The 18,033-nt window shown below is 44.3% G+C and overlaps 2 protein-coding genes across 5 annotated transcripts in view; one reads left to right on the top strand and one right to left on the bottom strand.

The window, feature by feature from the left end:
* LOC112251329 (PH domain leucine-rich repeat protein phosphatase 1-like) overlaps positions 1-5,847 on the bottom strand; it is a 50,143-nt gene extending 44,296 nt beyond the window's left edge. For both annotated transcript variants that reach the window (XM_042322331.1, XM_042322332.1), the window contains exon 1: positions 3,726-5,847. In XM_042322331.1, the coding sequence (XP_042178265.1) occupies positions 3,726-5,472 (1,747 nt within the window). In that variant the 5' untranslated portion in view covers positions 5,473-5,847. The remainder of the gene's footprint in view (positions 1-3,725) is intronic.
* Positions 5,848-7,031: 1,184 nt separating this feature from the next.
* The window catches only part of LOC112251324 (tensin-3), a 97,268-nt gene continuing 86,266 nt past the window's right edge, over positions 7,032-18,033 (top strand). For 2 of the 3 annotated variants that reach the window (XM_042322329.1, XM_042322328.1), the window contains exons 1-5: positions 8,741-8,847; positions 12,052-12,216; positions 12,384-12,434; positions 12,627-12,749; positions 12,881-12,945. In XM_042322329.1, coding sequence (XP_042178263.1) covers positions 12,067-12,216; positions 12,384-12,434; positions 12,627-12,749; positions 12,881-12,945 — 389 coding nt within the window. In that variant the 5' untranslated portion in view covers positions 8,741-8,847; positions 12,052-12,066. Of the gene's footprint in view, positions 7,128-8,740; positions 8,848-12,051; positions 12,217-12,383; positions 12,435-12,626; positions 12,750-12,880; positions 12,946-18,033 lie in introns of those variants that run through there. The other variant, XM_042322330.1, reaches the window with a different exon arrangement.

Here is an 18,033-nt window from a genome sequence, read left to right as displayed (position 1 = left end):
GTTAGCCTTATTATAACGTTAGCCTTATTAGCCTGCTAACGTTAGCCTTATTAGCCTGCTAACGTTAGCCTTATTAGCCTGCTAACGTTAGCCTTATTAGCCTGCTAACGTTAGCCTTATTAGCCTGCTAACTTTAGCCTTATTAGCCTGCTAACTTTAGCCTTATTAGCCTGCTAACTTTGTTTGCACTACATGAGTCAGCCAGTTGCTATCAACACCTATTTTACAGCTACATTAAAGTAAACCAATGTTTTGGAAATGCATAATGCCATCTAACCAGTTATCAAAGAATGTTAGCTATATGCAGTTGTAACGGATATGAAATAGCTAGCTAGTTAGCGGTGGTGCGCGCTAAATAGCATTTCAATCAGTGACGTCACTTGCTCTGAGACCTTGAAGTAGTGTTTCCCCTTGCTCTGCAAGGGCCGCGGCTTTAGTGGAGCGATGGGTAACAATGTGTGCAGAGGGTCCCTGGTTCGAGCCCGGGTATGGGCGAGGGGATGGTTTAAAGTTATACTGTTACACAGTCATCTTAGTCCGCAAGCTAGCCAGCTAGCTAACAATAGCTATTTAACCAATTAGCTATTAGCCTAGCCAAACACCACGGTTATGGTCAGCAAGCTAGAGCCCAACTACTAGAGACCAGCTAGAACACAACTAAAGCATAACTACAGATCAAAGCAAAGAGAGTGCAGAAACTTACACATTGATGGCTGGGGCCCATCCAACCACCACGGTTATGGTCGGCAAACTAGATCAGCTAGAACACAACTAACACAACCAAAACATAACCACAGACTAAAAACAAAGAGAGCAGATTTACAGATTGATCGTAAAACTTTTAAAAGAGTGCAGGCTGGGTTAGCTACCAAAAAGGGGAGGGGGGTCGCAGGGCCAAGGGAGAGTCAAGGAAATCCCAAATATACTGAAAACAAATATAAAATGCAACGTGTAGTGTTGGTCCTATGTTTCATGAGCTGAAATAAAAGATAGCAGAAATGTTCCATACACACAAAAATATTCTCTCAAAAGTTGTGCACAAATTCATTTACATCCCTGTTTAGTGAGCATTTCTCCTTTGCCAAGATAATCCATCCACCTGACATGATCATTACACAGATGCCCTTGTGCTTGGGACAATAAAAGGCCACTCTAAAATATGCAGTTTGGTCACACAACACAGTGCCACAGATGTCTCAATTTTGAGGGTGCACGCAATTGACATGCTGACTGATGGAACCTCCACAAGAGCTGCTGCCAGCGTCATTTTAGAGAATTTGGCAGTACGTCCAACTGGCCTCACCACCTCAGACCATGTATAACGACACCAGCCCAGAACCTCCACATCCGGCTTCTTCACCTGCCGGATCATCTGAGAACAGCCACCTGGACAGCTGATGAAACTGAGGTGTATTTCTGTCTGTAATAAAAAAACTTTGGGGGGGAAAAACTCATTCTGAATGACTGGGCCTGGATCCCCTGTGGGTGGGAGATAGGCCCGCCCACCCATGGCTGTGCCCCTGCCCAGTCATATGAAATCCATAGGTTAGGGCCAAATTCATTTATTCCAATTGACCGATTTCCTTATATGAACTTTAACTCAGTAAAATCGTTGATTTTGTTCCATGTTGAGTTTATATTTTTGTTCAGTATACACATATTCCAGATGTCTGTCAGATAGCACTAAGACAAGGTGGAAAAATTACAAAACTCCCGCAGCCTACTTCACAGAGAACATGACGAAAAGTTTACAAAACATATGTACTACATATGATAACACATCCACAAAGTCTGAAGAGAATGCTGCATGGCCGCACGTGACCCATTTGCTTCTTGTTTACATCACACTTCGTGTGATTGGTGAGCTACAATCCAACACCGCAAACATTTGGCCTGGAATGTAATTACATGCTAGCGGCTAACGTTAGCTAGCTTGAGCTAGCTACCTCACCAGCATACGAACTCTGTAGTAGATCCTTCATATGACGTTGAGAAATAGTACATTGTGGTAGTTTAGATAATATTTCCGGGTAAGTTAAAGCTCCAATATATAAATTCTTGGGCGACTTGACAAAATTCACATAGAAATGTGGGTTATAGATCTGTCACTAATTAAAATCAAGTCTAAGAAGTGGTAGATCTGTTATATGTGCACTATTTCTATGCTTCCTATCTTTAAGTTTTGTTTTTGCGTATTTTACTTTCCGTTTTGTACACCAGCTTCAAACAGCTGAAAATACTACAGTTTTGGTTATGGAAAATATATTTCACAGCGGTTTAGATGGTACAATGATTCTTTACACTAAACTTGCTTGTTTTATCACAAACTGAAATTAGGCAAACTATACAAATTTTTTCAACCAGGAAATAGAGTGATTTCTGCATAGCGCATCTTTAATAAATATGTAATAATACAAAAACATAACTATGTTTGTACAGTAGTTGTACTCATGATCTGGTTACCTATAAGTTACTTAAGCAATAAGGCCCGAAGGGGTGTGGTATATGGCCAACATAACACAGCTCGGGGCTGTTCTTATGCACGATGTAACGAAATATACCACAAACCCCTGAGGTGCCTGGCTACCAACGTAATTAGCTAAGTAAAAATAACCCATGGTATACGGTTTTATATATCACGGCTTCCAGACAATCAGTATTCAGGGACTGAACCACCCAGTCTGTAATAAGCCTTTGACCACACTGTTACATTGGTGAGTAAAAGCTTCCTAACCTTTAACTCTAAAACTTCAACAGCCCCCCAACAAAATGTTGAATAAAGACCCCAAAAAGCTAGAACCAGCTCTGACTGCATGTGTGGGTATGGATGCGGGTACGCAGACCCGCGAGCCACTAAGGCCCCACATGATGAGTTTTGATTTTTTTGTGGCCCCCACCCCCATCAAAGTTGCCCATCTCTGTTCTAGGCCATATCAAACCTAAGTGGTTTGTTTGTTAGGGATTCGTTTTTTTCATCTGAATGCCTGTGGTTAGATCTGAGATGATGTGGTCAAAAACAAATATACTTATTGTTAACCTCAAAACATACTGATCCCTGCTGCCCATATGCTCCATCCAACAACATCCAAAACAATAACACACTTTTCCAAAGTGGTTCCTAACAATCATTGTGATCTTGGGGCATCATGGAAAATGAGCACACCTGTTACCTCCAGATGTGTCTGCCTATTCATCATTCCCCGTGGGGGGTGGAGCGTGTAGGCGGTTCGGAGGCACAAGGCAGGCTATTGTCTCCGGCCGCTGGAACAATTGAATCATCTTCTTGTTTTGACAATCCGACTGACCAAACATAATGCCATTGTAGTGGATGGTCACACAGTACTTTAGTAGGACTAAGAATGGGTTGACAGCATGATAATGGGCAGAGCACTAGCCAAACACAATCAAACTGACAGCCAGGGCAGGGATAGCAGTGCAGGGGCCAAGGGAGAACCACCAAGCTAAGCTAACCTAGAGAATCTGACTAGAAGCTGCTTACCCTGGCTGTGTCCTTATTTAGCACTGAAACAGTCACCTGACCCACCCAATCCTCACTCACCTTCCACACAGAAATACGGGTACACTTTATTTGAAGGGTGCCTACTTAATAACCTACATAAGGACGTTATAACAAAATCCACAGATAAAACATTTATAACCAGTACATAATCATTCATTAATAGCCACAATAATAAATGAATCACATTTTCTAAGGTCACACTCACCTGCGTAGAAGCGTATGAGACAGCCTATTTCTGGGTCCATACCCTCTTCCTGTACCCGCCACGGGTCTCCATAGCCCAGATTAGAGAGGTACTCATTCTGCATCTGTAGAGGCTTCTCATCATCCTCCAGCCTCCTCATAGCTCCACCGTGCAGCTGGGCGAAGAGGGCCGGTGCTGGGGAGGCTTTCTCTGGGCCCGGGACCCCTCTCAGCTCCCCTGAAACGACCAGGTCACGCTCAACAGCTGCTCTGCCAGTCAGAGGTAGGGCCAGTGAGTTACTGCCACAGCTTGACAGGGGATTGATCAGTCTGGGTTCTCCTCCAGTGCTACACGTTTTTCCACCTTCATCAGCAGCGTTTTTGTCTTCCAGTTGGTTTGACTTTGATAGCCTGTTGTCAGGAGCTTTGCAGGCATCAGTTGAGGGGACGTGCATGGATTTCCCCTCCAGGGTCTGTTGCTGAGTGACAGTGGGGATGCTGGCTGTGTGTGTCGGGGAAGGGTCAAGCTCAACCTCGTCTGAGGAACTCCCAAACGGGTCCAATTCCTCCGTGGCAGAATCTAAGTTTGGGCTGAGCACTGAGGAGTTTGTCCCAAGGACAGCAGCATCACTGAGGGAGCTCCGGTGTTGGCTGGGCCGCGGACCACCGGGGCTCAAATCATCAAAGGTGCTACTCTCCATGTCTGAGCCTGAGTACAGTCCACAACTGTCGGCCCCACTCAGGCCCATGTCTGCACCCTCACTGTCATTTAGATAAACCTCAGAGGAAGAGGTGCTTGGTATCTTGTAGTCAGAAAGTAATATATTTGTTTCCAGGTAATATTGAGCATGGTTGTTATTGCTATGAAGCCGCTTGATTGGAGAGACTGGTTGGTTCTCCTCTGACCCTGAGTAGGAGATCACAGAACCCGGGTAGGAGGTCTTCACGTTGTTACTTTTATTCACACCAAGTTGGTAGTCAATATGCCCATGGCTACCATTGCAGTTACCGTTCAGGTCAACATAAGCACTTGTTTTGCGAGTCATTCTTAGTATCCCTCCACATTTTCCTCCAAGCTGCCCCAGACGAGCCGCTATCTCCCCAGCCGTGGTGTCCACGGTGCATAGTACCGCCCGGGGGTAGGAGGGCGTGAGTCGGTCATGGACGTGGATACAACCCTGCTGGAGGTCAGCTCGGACCCACGCCTTGTCGTTGGGCTGGAGCTGCTTCGCCTGCTTCTGGCGAAGCAAGGTCTTTCTATCCAGGCTCAGTGTGTTGTTGACAGACGATGCGGACAGTGTGGGTCTCACTCCCCCAATGGAGGAGACTGCGGGTGGGCTTGAGGTTGTCGAAGCTGCGGCCGAGAGGTTCCTCTTGTGCCGCCGTCTCCTGGTCAACAACGAGTTCACGCTGGTGTTGCTGACCGATACGAGGCTGTAGATGTTGGGTGTTTTACCGGTGGTCATGTTGAGATTGGCAGCACTACTGGTGGCGTTAGCAGCCTGGTTTTGGTAAATCCCGTTCCGTATCGCTATGTGAAGTAGGGAGGTGGTAGCAAGTCCCAAGAGTTTTGTCTCCCCGCCCCCGCCATCATCTTCCCCGGTCGCAATTATTTTTCCAGCGGGGAAGAGTGCACCACCACTGGCCTTTAAAAACTTGCTGCCACTTCTTATTTGTCCAATTTCCGAGTCTAATATTCCGACTGACGTTGACAGGGAATCCACCTCCAATCGGCTCCTCTCCCCAGCCACTATCCGCACACTTTCCATTTTCCGCAAGTGAATGCGCTAACGTTAGCAAGCAAGCTAACAGCAGCAACAACCACTACGAACTCCAAATAAATAAAGCTAGTTAGCTAACGTTAGTTCCGGAAGGTACCCTTGCAGTTTATTCGTTACATACATTATTCCACTTGCGTTTTCCAGCTAGCAATGGAGAAAGCAAGAGAGCTAGCCAGGCCGTGCAATTTGTTTTATTTTGCTGGCTGCTGGTGAAATCACCGGTCAATGCCGCTCGGTTGCTATCGATACCGCCATTATAGAGGATGTTTTGCTGCGGTATGAAACCAGCCAGTCAAGCTCATTAGATATGTGAAGCATTTGATGAAGTTGGCGGGATTTGAAGATTTGCTTACACCCACGAAAGCTTTATATTTATGAGATGACGTACAGATCCCTGCATGGACTTCTGGGAAATGTAGTTTTCTGTATTTAACTTCCCCTTTAGCAGCGACTGGTGCAATGAATGTGTCTCAATTCACAGTGGTTTCAGGTCCCGCAATAAAAGCAATGACACTAATGTTCTCTGGGTGTCATTGAGTAGAGTAGACTGATACAGTGAAATAAGTATGCCCCGAATGCAATTCTAAAGTCTAATACAACCCGTGTGATTAACACATTTTTGTCAAATCAACAAATTATTGTATTTTGTTGAATTTATATAAGAACATTATCTGTATTCATTTGTATCGCTTTCAATTAGATACCCTTATTTTGAAGGTGAACCGCAAATTCCACAATTGTGGCTAATCCTTATTGTGGCTCGTTTCACATAGGTGGGTCCGACCACGATTAATCAAATAAGACCTGTCTTGTAAATTAGGGGTATTTTGGGTGATGACACGTAACTAGATAGTGAGCTAGCTAACTATAGCTACTGAAACAGATTCTGTAGTTTTGCTATGTTTTTGGGGAAGAACATTGTTTGCATCCATCAGCTAGCTAGCTTTCTTCTAACCAGCACGGTCCAGAGTTTGGGGAAGTGTGTCTGCGCTCGTGCAGTAGCAGCAGGTGCACGAGACAAGACTTTACCAGGGTCATAGCATACGTATCGGCGAATCGTTATGACATATGAAATACGAGTGATAGTGTAATTATTGTGTAATATCTACGTAAAATAATCATGAACATGTTAAATGATTACGCGACGCGCAGTAATATTCAGGTCCTGATTGGTCAGCAAGCTTATTTGACGCGTCAAATTGTGTTATTTGACATGCTTCTTTTCTGACACGCAAAGAACCAAACGGCGTTCCATAGTTATTTGATGTGTCAAATCATTTTGACCTGCAAAGACCCAAACCGCGTTCCATAGAGTTGTGCCTGGTCGCCACGAGTTGTCATGGTCACAACGTCATAAAGGCGGGGGCCTATTACTACAATTTATTTTCTTAAAATGTGATTTTAAATATAATCCTAACCTTAAACACACTGCTAACCTTATATTAGGACCAAAAAGCACATTTTTGTTTTCATTCATGTTTACGATATAGCCAATTGCGACTGTAGCTGTGGTAAATAGTGGTAAACGTTGTGCCTGTTGTTTACACGCGTATCTGACCTCTCATTGGCTAGAATGGTCCCACCTGATCTTGCTCCCTTGGATATTTCTGAATACGTTTGTTAGAGCGACCACTAGAGATCTGGTCAGTATAATTGGTAATCTATGGGAAAGTGTAAATGTTTGTTATGGTACTTTTGCTGGATTTGTATAATATTTCTGCTTATTTACTCGACAACTCGACATAAATGCGTGTAACTGTGTTCATGCATAAACAAATACGTTTGACATAAAATACTGTTTACATTTCTATGCCTAAATGAGCTCGCTACTGACTCAAACAATAGTCTTCTGGCACCATCTAATGGATACAGGTCACATTACAGCCTTTTCCCCCTGCCACTTGAGGCTTCAAAGAGAGGCCTTCTTTATTTGTGGCCAGATATAATTGTAGCTGTTAATTATATCGTTGAAGAAGCTATGAGAAAACAACTTCTTGTTTGGCTAGCTGGATAGAAGCCAACTGTGAACAGAGTGTGCTGGAGAGGAGTCTTCGATAGCCTATATGCTGATATGGCGCGGTAGGAGATGGATGCCGATTTACAGGCTCCTAACTAATTGTGCTATTGTGTGTGTTTTTTCACGTTATTTGTAACTTATTTTGTGCATAATGTTTCTGCTACCGTCTTTTATAACTGAAAAGAGCTTCTGGATATCAATCAGCACAGCGGTTACTCACCTCGAACTGGACAAAGATGTTTTCTTTAACGAGTCAGACACGAAGGATTTACTTCAGACACCAGACAAGGCCCAAATCCCTGTGATTCGCATAAAGAAGAGAAAGAGATATCGGGGACGTAGGTCGGGGTGCCTTGTAAGGATCTGACGGAGAGTGCATAATCTGCCTCTACCATCAGTCCTATTAGCCAACGTGCAATCATTGGATAATAAAATGGATGAGCTCCGATCAAGACTATCAAATCAAGTCAGAGCAAATGTATTTGTCACGTGTCCCGAATACAACAGGTGTAGACAAAGGGAAGCACAGCTGCAAGCTGCCCAGTGACACGAGCCTACCAGATGAGCTAAATTACTTCTATGCTTGCTTCAAGGCAAGCAACACTGAAGCATGCATGAGACCGTCAGCTGTTCCAGAAGACTGTGATCACGCTCTCCGTAGCCGATGTGAGTAATACTTTTAAACAGGTCAACATTCGCAAGGCCTCAGGGACAGACAGATTACCAGGATGTGTCCTCTAAGCATGCGCTGACCAACTGGCAAATGTCTTCATTTGCCCCCGCACACACTTTTGGTTTATTGTTGCTCTTTAATTATTTGTTATTTTTCTATTTTCTTATTTATTATACATTTTTTACTTGTTTATTCTAGTAAATACTTTCTTAAAACATATTTTTCTTAACACTGCATTGTTGGTTAAGGACTTGGTTATACCGCCTGGTATAGAGGTCCTACACCTGTTGTATTCGGCGCATGTGACAAAATACACATTTATATGATTTGATTTGATTTGCTCCGAAGGTAGTGATGTGCATAAGTAATAAAGTAATAAAGGCCATGCACAGCACGTACGTTGGCACACACACACACACACACACTGAATCAGCAGCAGTCAATAGATGTCATTACTTGAAAAGGCAGGGGCAAAGTGCAATTTAAACCAACTACAGTAAATCTCTCTCTCTCTCTCTCTCTCTCTCTCTCTCTCTCTCTCTCTCTCTCTCTCTCATACATAGTCTCCACCCCTACACCGTCTCAACCCTTTCTCTCTCACACACAGTAGACATATAAAAGTGCAGTAGATATTCTTTGGGGGATTTCACAGTTGATAGGAGCCCACTATTAGGTAAGCCTCTCTGCTTTCTCGTGTTTGTGTGCATGTGAGTGCAAACGTGTGTGTGCTGTCTCTGTGCAGTAAGCTCTCTCCCTCTTGTGTTAACTAACACTGACTCAGTGAGGTGGAAGTCATGATAAGCTGCTCTTAGTAAAAGTGTTTTAGCTACCTACTGCTCTAAGCCGGGGGTTGAGGAGTTCTATTTCAACACTTGAATTGGCCATTGATTTTCCCCTTTGGAGTCCAGTTCCAGTCCAGTTCCAGTCCAGTTCATTTGAGTAATGACAAGTGTAATTGAGATGGAATTGATCCAAATCTTGTTTCTAATTAGATAAAGAGAAGAAGTGAATGATAGAAAGAGGGGATTCAGACAGTCATAAACCACACTTTGGTGTTAAGATATGCAGAGGGATAGAAAGGGGAAGAAAGACATTGTGGAGCCTCAGACACATTTGGCATATTGCTTGAGCATTTCCAGGGCCATGAAGACTCATGGGTAATGATGTTTATTAGTGAAGTGGAGACTAAGAAGATATTATGCTGAGTTGTCTCTTGTTGTACTAATATTAAAGGGGCCAGGCTGTGGGATTGAGGTTCACTGCCAACTTGTGCTATCCATTGAAGAAAGAAAATAATAGACAGACAGAGAAAGGAGGTCTCTGATACATTTTGGGACACATTCCTCGCAAACGTGAGGTAAAAAAACATCTAATTAGAAATGGTTAGTTTGGTTTGTGGACTACTCTACACTGAGAACACCCTATGGAATGTGTGTGTGTCAATTGCTTTTTTCTCAAGTAGAGCAGAGACAAATATAGGGGGTACTGGTCTAAAAGTGTTCAATAAACAGACAAGTAGTGTTAGAACTGAGGCTTGGCTAATGTAGTTAGACTGAGGCATTTGACTGCAGTATTGACATTGCCTGGATATTGGTGTTTGAGGGAGGACGAGAGTGTTTGTAATTGATCATCTCTTTGACATCATCACTGGAGGCAGTGATTCCGTCTGATGTTGTCATTACAGGACATGTGTGACATCATCAGCATTATGTAGGGTCCTCAGCACTGTATGGTAGTCAGTCTGTCTGACTGATGTTGTCTGATGTTGTTATCTAAACACACACAAGTTCCACTAGGACTGTACATAGGGCCCAAGGACAGGGCAGGCAGCCAGTCAGCCAGCCAGTCAGTCTAGCACAGGTTCCAGCTGGATATGTTGAAAATGTTAAACAACCTTTATTGACACAATTACATTGTTTTACATAGAGAGAGAGGGGGGGGAGTGAGAGAGAGAGAGGGAAAGAGAGAGAGAGAGAGAGAACAAGAGAGAGAGAGAGGGAAAGCGAGAGAGAGAAGCCCACACATACACTACCATTCAAAAGTTTGGGGTCACTTAGAAATGTCGTGCATGTGTGTGCCGCGTAGGTCTTTTATGTGTGTGTGTGTGGGTTGCCAGTCTTCCTCACTTTGGCATGGCAGAGTTGTCAGAGTGTCTGTGGAGACTGTCGCCTGGCAGCAGCATGCACCACCTCGTGTTCTGGTGAAATTGACTGTAACAATGTTTACTCTGCTGCTGTATCCTGATCACATGGTCAGGGTAAAATAAAGGTTGGCCCAGCCACCTGACTCACTCTAGGCCCTGTCTCAGTCTGGCCCTTCCTGCCTGTGTCTGTCTCTGTGTCTGTGTGTGCCTCTGTGTGTGTGTGTGTGTGTGTCTCTGTGTCTGTGTGCCTCTGTGTGTGTCTGTGTGTGTCTGTCTCTGTGTGTGTGTGTGTGCCTCTGTGTGTGTCTGTCTCTGTGTATGTGTGTGCCTCTGTTTGTGTGTCTCTGTGTCTGTGTGTGTGCCTGTCTCTGAGTCTCTGTGTGTGTGTCCTGTAGATATGTTGTAACATGTATGTAAAATATTGTTACATGCAGGTCTAGAGTTCAGAGGCAGGATGAATGGGTGAGTTTATACAGCCAGAGCGGTGTGAGAGGGAAGAAATTAGACTGCCCACAGCAAAGCACAGTTACTCTAAAACACTTCTTATTTCAATTCTAATCACTCTCACTTTTACAAGTTTTGCATCTGACATATTCCTAGGTCAAACAATTATAAATATGTTCAGATACATTAAGATAAAGACAGATAAACCGTTTTCAGACATGAAACTATTGCTGGCTTTGTTGAGGAAGAATTAGCATGGACCGCAGTATCTAATGGGAATCACTTCAGAGAGTGAGTAGGTACAGGAGTGTCTGGATGACTTCATTCATGTTTTGGGCACTCGGCAGACATCATCATCCTTCCAGACACAGCCTCATCCACTTCTGCCTCGACTGACTGGAGGTGTTTGTTTCTGTCTTGTCTTGTCTTGTCTTGTCTTGTCTTGTCTTGTCTTGTCTTGTCTTGTCTTGTCTGTCTGTCTGTCTGTCTGTCTGTCCGTGTCTGTCGTCCGTCCGTCCGTCCGTCCGTCCGTCCGTCCGTCCGTCCGTCCGTCCGTCCGTCCGCCCGCCCGCCCGCCCGCCCGCCCGCCCGCCCGCCCGCCCGCCCGCCCGCCCGCCCGTCCGTCCGTCCGTCCGTCCGTCCGTCCGTCCGTCCATGACTGAATGAATGAGAGGTTATGGAGGGTCTGTTACATTAACTCTAATCTTTTCATTTGTAAACTCCTGATTCCACATTCACCGAGCATGACTTCCAGTCAAAGGATTTAAGACTAAAGAATTAGCTAATACGCATGACTAAATGTGAAATCATATACAGAAGTAGGATCTTCATTTGAGCCAGTTTGCTACATCAGCAAAATAATTCTGCAGCAACAGGCAACTACAAGGAAAGTTCTCCTGCAACAGGGTGATCAAATTAATATCCTAAATCTGTATCGCTGTGTTGGCAAAAAATGACTTCCCATTAGCATTGAGTTTCTGGGGGCATAATGTCTCAAACCTCAGTCCTGTGTGTAGTGAAGGTCTGCTGAGTCAAAGTGAAACACTCCTGCCACATAGGTCAGTCTGTGTGTAACTGATGTGCCAACCTGCCACGTAGGTGCGGCCCAGTGAGTGGTAGTGGTCTGTATGTTTAACCCCCTATTATTATATCTGGGTAGTTTTACAGAGATAAGAGTGTGTATGTGAAACTCTCTCTCTCTCTCTCTCTCCAATTAGATTTTCAAAGGTGCTTTATTAGCATGGGAAACATATGAAATAAACAATCACAAATCACTCTCCCTCTCATCAGTCTAATATCCCAGTCATGGAGGAGGGATACAGAATTGACCTGGACTACATCACGGAGCGCATCATCACCGTATCCTTCCCCCAGGCATGCCCAGACCAGACCTACCTCCAGCACCTGCGTGACATCACACAGATGCTCAAATCCAAACATGGCCACAACTACATGGTGAGGAATGGAGGGGCTATAGACCACTTTTAGTGGTAGTCTGGCCCATAATTGATCTATACACCCATCCTCATCATTGTCTTCGTCTTCCTCATCTCCCTCGTCCCTCCATCAGTAGTTATTGAGCTACAGAAAAATGGTCTAAAATGTGTATTTTATTTCCCTAGGTGATCAACCTCTCAGAGAAGAATGATAGCCTGACCCAGATGAACCCCAAGGTGAGATGAATACTGTAGCTGTTGCCTGTCTGTGTGTACTACTCAAGACCACTGAGCTAAAGACTAGCTTGGGGAGCTAACAAAAGCCTTCAGATCTCAAGAAAGGTTATTAATCAAGGTAACTGTGTGCGTGTGCATGTTATGTGTGTGCGTGTGCATGTTATGTGTGTGCGTGCGTGTGTTTTGTCTCAGGTGTTGGACACGGGCTGGCTAGACCTGCTGGCCCCGTCCATGGAACAGATGTATGGTGTGTGTAAGATCATGGATAACTGGCTCCACTCACACACACAGCATGTTCTGGTCATGCACTGTCAGGTAGGAATCACACACACACACACACACACACACACACACACACACAGGCTTATTAGACACACCCAACATTCCTACCTCTCCTTGCTCGTCTTTTGACCTCCTGACCTGTGTCTTGGCTCCGGCCCCTACAGGGTGGTCAAGGCAGAGTCGGGGTGATGGTGGCCTCCTACATCCACTTCAGCAGCATATCAGCCAGGTAACACTGATGTTAACAATATGACTTTTACTGAAACGTATCCAGGGGAAGCTAGCCTTAACTTCAGGGATGGGAATGTAAGGAATATGGGCACTGACCAGCCAGGCTAGTAGTCCGCTTTTTCTAAAGCCCGGTTAACATTTGGGTAAAAAAATCTATGCCTTGAGATGTTTGAAAAGGCAAAATGTCACTGGCCTGGCTAGCCCCTTCACTCTGTAGCCCTTCAGGCTACATCCTGTGTCCTGAAAACATATTTACCAGCCCTCTAGTTTACCGATTTCTGATCAACATTTCCCATCACCGAAGGCAAATCTATAATTCGGAATACTTTACTAGACATTGCGGGTTATAAAATGTGTGAAAATAAACGTTTATATTAAACTTTTCACAAGTGCACCGAATTTACTCCGTATCTCTCTAAATGTGCGTTGTCATCTGGGATCAAGTGGTAATCTTGTGTGGCAACTACTATTGAGTATGGGGACTAGGGTGAGCTTCAGAAAATGTGGATTTAAATGTTAATTTTATCATAGTTCACACATTGTATAAACTGTACTGACTGGTAAGGCATTCTGGATTATAGATTTGCCTTCTGTGACTGAGAAAGTTTATTGGAAATAGGTCAATCAGAGGGCTGGTGAATATGTTTTCGGGATATGGGATATAGCCTTCAGCAACAGGAGCCTCATGTGTACAGATCTCCCGGAGGGACGATGCTATGGCCTGGCAGGCTAGTTTGGCACATTTCTTTCTAGCCCAGTCTAAAACGTGCAAGCCTCAAACATTCCTGGCATATCTTGCATTTGTCTCCTCGTTGAACAAAGACAGTGTCCTGGATAAGCCTACATATCAGAAGAGAAGAAGATAGCTTTGTATGATTATCAGGATCAGTTTTCCAAATAAACATGATTGATTACCCATCTAGCTATCCAAATCCTGAAAGAGAAGCCATGTAGAATTAATGTAGGGTAAAGCACAGTGCTAAAGCTAGGGTAAAAGCCATACTAAAACTGTATGCTAATACTATACTAAAGCTATAGATGTAGGATCTTCATTTGAGACAATTTGCTACAGCAGGAAAATAATCCCGCAGCAACAGGAAATGCAAATTATTATGTGGATTATAATTATCAGACATTTTTGTAGGGATTTATACATTTTTTGTATGTAAAAATCAAGTCTGACATTTCAAAGTGGAAATTACAAACTTTAGAATTAAACCTAAAATACACAACAAGTTTTGCATTGCAGGAAAGTTCTCCTGCAACAGGGTGATCAAACTAAGATCCTACATCTGTACAGTGTCCACCTCTCCCCAGGAATGCAGAGAGAGGAGGGTTTATTACTAACATGGCTTGTATTGTTTCCAATGTAATGTTTCATATGAAAGAAAACCAGCAACACAGTTATACTGTATAATAGCTTGAAAAGGATCGGGGTCTGTATTCATAAAGCATCTCAGAGTAGGAGTGCTGGTCCAGGATCAGTTTTGCCTTGTAGATTATAATGAATGGACAGGGGGCCTGAACCTAGTTCAGCACTCCTACTACGCTGTATGAATACGGGCTCTGATGGACAGTCATGCAGTCAGTAAGGGCAGGAAAGTTGATTACAGAGACTTTAAAATGTATACTGTTACCAACCATTGTATAGATTTTGGGCAGGGATCATGTTGCCAGGGGTTACCTGTGTAAAGGGGAGGGGTTAACTTAACCCATGTAGAACCAAATCAAATCAGATTTTATTGGTCACGTACACAGTTTAGCAGGTGTTGTTGCAGTGAAATGCTTATATTTATAGTTCCTATCAATCAATGCAGTAAATGTCAAACAAGCACACAATAATCAAAATTAAAAGATTATCACAAATTTAGTTCAGCAGTAGATACTATATATAAATATACTGAACAAAAATATAAACTCAACATGTAAAGTGTTGGTCACATGGATGAAATAATTAGATCCCAGAAATGTTTAAAATTCACAAAAAGTTTATTTCTCTCAAATTTTGTGCACAAATTTGTTTACATCCCTGTTTGTGAGCATTTCTCCTTTGCCAAGATAATCCATCCACCTGACAAGTGTGGCATATCAAGAAGCTGATTAAACATTAGAATCTTTACACGTGCACGTTGTGCTGGGGACAATGAAAGGCCACTCTAAAATGTGCAGTTTTGTCACACAACACAATGCCACAGATGTCTCAAGTTGAGGGAGCGTGCAATTGGCATACTCACTGCAGGAATGTCCACCAGAGCTGTTGCCAGATAAATTAATGTTAATTTCTCTATCATAAGCCGCCTCCAGGTGTCACGACTTCCCCTGAAGTTGGTCCCTCTCCTTGTTCGGGCGGCATTCAGCGGTTGACGTCACCGGCTTTCTAGTCACCACCGATCCATGTTTCATTTTCGTTTTTGTTTTGTCTTCATTGTACACACCTGGTTCCATTCCACAATCAATGTTCCTTATTTAACCCTCTGGCTTCCCTTTCTCTTTTGTGCGTAATTGTCATGTGGTTTTGTTATTTTGTGCTCTGGATATTTGTGTTTTTCCTTGTTGGAACACTGCTTATTTTTTGAGTAAATTCTCTGATTATTACTCATACATTGTACCTGTGTCCTGCGCCTGACTCCGCCTTATCCATTCACCTAATCAGTGACACCAATGTCGTTTTAGAGAATTTGGCATTACGTCCACCCAGCCTCACAACCGCAGACCATGTTTGAGACCAGCCACCCATACGTACAGCTGATGAAAATGTGGGTTTGCACAACTGAAGAATTCCTGCGCAAACTGTCAGAAACCATCTCAGAGAAGCTCATCTGCATGATCGTCGTCCTCACCAGGGTCTTGACCTGACTGCAGTTCGGCATCTTAACTGATTTCAGTTGGTAAATTCTCACCTTTGATGGCCACTGGCACGATGCAGAAGTGTGTTCTTCATGGATGAATCCTGGTTTCAACTGTACTGGGCAGATGACAGACAGCGTGTGTGGCATTGTGTGGGCAAGCGGTTTGCTGATGTCATTGTTGTGAACAGAGTGCCCCATGGTGGAGGTGGGGTTATGGTATGGGCAGGCATAAGCTACGGACAACGAACACAATTGCATTTTATCGATGGCAATTTGACTGCACAGAGATACTGTGAAGAGATCCTGAGGCCCATTGTCTTGTCATTCATCCGCAGCCATCACCTCATGTTTCAGCATGATAATGCACGGCCCATGTCACAACGATCTGTACACAATTCCTGGAAGCTGAAAATGTCCCAGTTCTTCCATGGCCTGCATACTCACCAGACATGTCACCCATAGAGCATGTTTGGGATGCTCTGGATCGACGTGTACGACAGCATGTTCCAAATCCCACCAATATCCAGCAACTTCGCACAGCCATTGAAGAGGAGTGGAACATTCCACAGGCCACAATCAACAGCCTGATCAACTCTATGTGAAGGAGATGTGTCCCGCTGCATGAGGAAAATGGTCACACCAGATACTCACAGGTTTTCTGATCCACGCCCCTACCTTTTTTAAGGTATCTGTGACCAACAGATGCATATCTGTATTCCGTCATGTGAAATCCATAGATTGGCGTCTAATGAATTCCTTTCAATTGACTGATTTCCTTATATGAACTGTAACTCAGTAAAACCATTGAAATTGATTCATGTTGTGTTTATATTTTTTGTTCAGGGTAGTGTGTAGACGTTATTAAAGTGATCAGTGTTCAATGATTATGTACATAAGGCAGCATTCCCTAAGGTGCTGGGTAGAGTACTCAGTGGTACCCGGCTAGTGACAGTGACTAAGGGGCAGAGTAGGATACTGGACAGAGGGTAGAGACTGTGCAGAGACCGTTTAGTGGTGGCTGTTTATCAGTCTCTCGGTCCCAGCTTTGATGTACCTGTACTGTCTCCACCTTCTAGATGGAAGTGGGGTGCACAGGCCATGTTTCGGGTGGCTGAGGTCCTTGATTAACTTCTTGGCCTTCCTGTAAATGTCCTGGAGGGACAGGCAGTGTGGCCCCGATGGTGCGTTGGGATGACTGCACCACCCTCTGGAGAGCCCTGCGGTTGCAGACGGTGCAATTGCTGTACCAGGCGGTGATACAGCCCTACCAGATGCTCTTAATGGTGCTTCTGTAGAAGTTTGAGGGTCTTAAGGGCCAAGCCAAATTATTGCGCCTTCTTCACCACACTGTTGGTGTGAAGGGAACATTTCAGGTCCAAAGTGATGTGCACGTCGAGAAGCTTGAAGCTTTTGACCCTCTCCACTGCGGCCTCTGCTGACATTGAGGGAATGATTATTTTCCTGTCACCACTCTGCCAAGGCACTCACCTCCTCACCTTCTCTATGTAGGCTGTCTCGTAAATTTTGGTGATCAGGCCTACCACTTGTGTCGTCAGCAAATTTGATGATTGTGTTGGAGAAGCACATGGTCATGCAGTTATGGGTGAACAGGGAGTAAAGGAGGACGCTGAGCACGCACCCATATGGGGACCACCTGTTCAGGATCAGCGTGGCAGAGATGTTGTTTCCTAACTTCACCACCTGGGGTCGGCCCTTAATGACGTCCAGAATCCAGTTGCACAGGGAGGGGTTCAGACCCTTGTGAGGGTTAACACACTTGTCTTACTCATGTCAGCCACGGAGCACATAGTACTTTTGAGTGGCGGGGTACACGTCGCCGGCTGTGTGTTTCTTCGAAGCAGGGGAAGAAAGCGAGGAAGCGAGGTGTCGGTGTCTGTGACGTGTCTGGCTTTTTTTTTTAAGATGTGTTTGTCTGGAGTCCCTGCTACATGCGTCTCGTGTCTGAGCTGTTGTATAGCGACTCCACTGTCTCTGTACTAACATTTTGCCTCTTTGATTGCCTTACGGAGGTCATAGCTGGTCTGTTTGTACATGTCAATGTTCCCAGTCACCTTGCCATGGTTAAATATGATGGTTCGCTTTTTCATTTTTGCACAAATGCTGCAATTAAGTTTGGACTGAGTTTTAATTGTCACAGTAAGAACAACGTTCCCCATGCACTTCCTGATGAACTCAGTCTGTAATGATGACGCCGTGAGTCAAGTAGCAGGTGCAGG

The sequence above is a fragment of the Oncorhynchus tshawytscha genome, linkage group LG05 (genome assembly GCF_018296145.1).
Source record: "Oncorhynchus tshawytscha isolate Ot180627B linkage group LG05, Otsh_v2.0, whole genome shotgun sequence".
Lineage (NCBI taxonomy): Eukaryota > Metazoa > Chordata > Actinopteri > Salmoniformes > Salmonidae > Oncorhynchus > Oncorhynchus tshawytscha.
The sequence above is the reverse complement of the archived record's forward strand: the minus strand, read 5'-3'. Positions and strand labels throughout refer to the sequence as shown.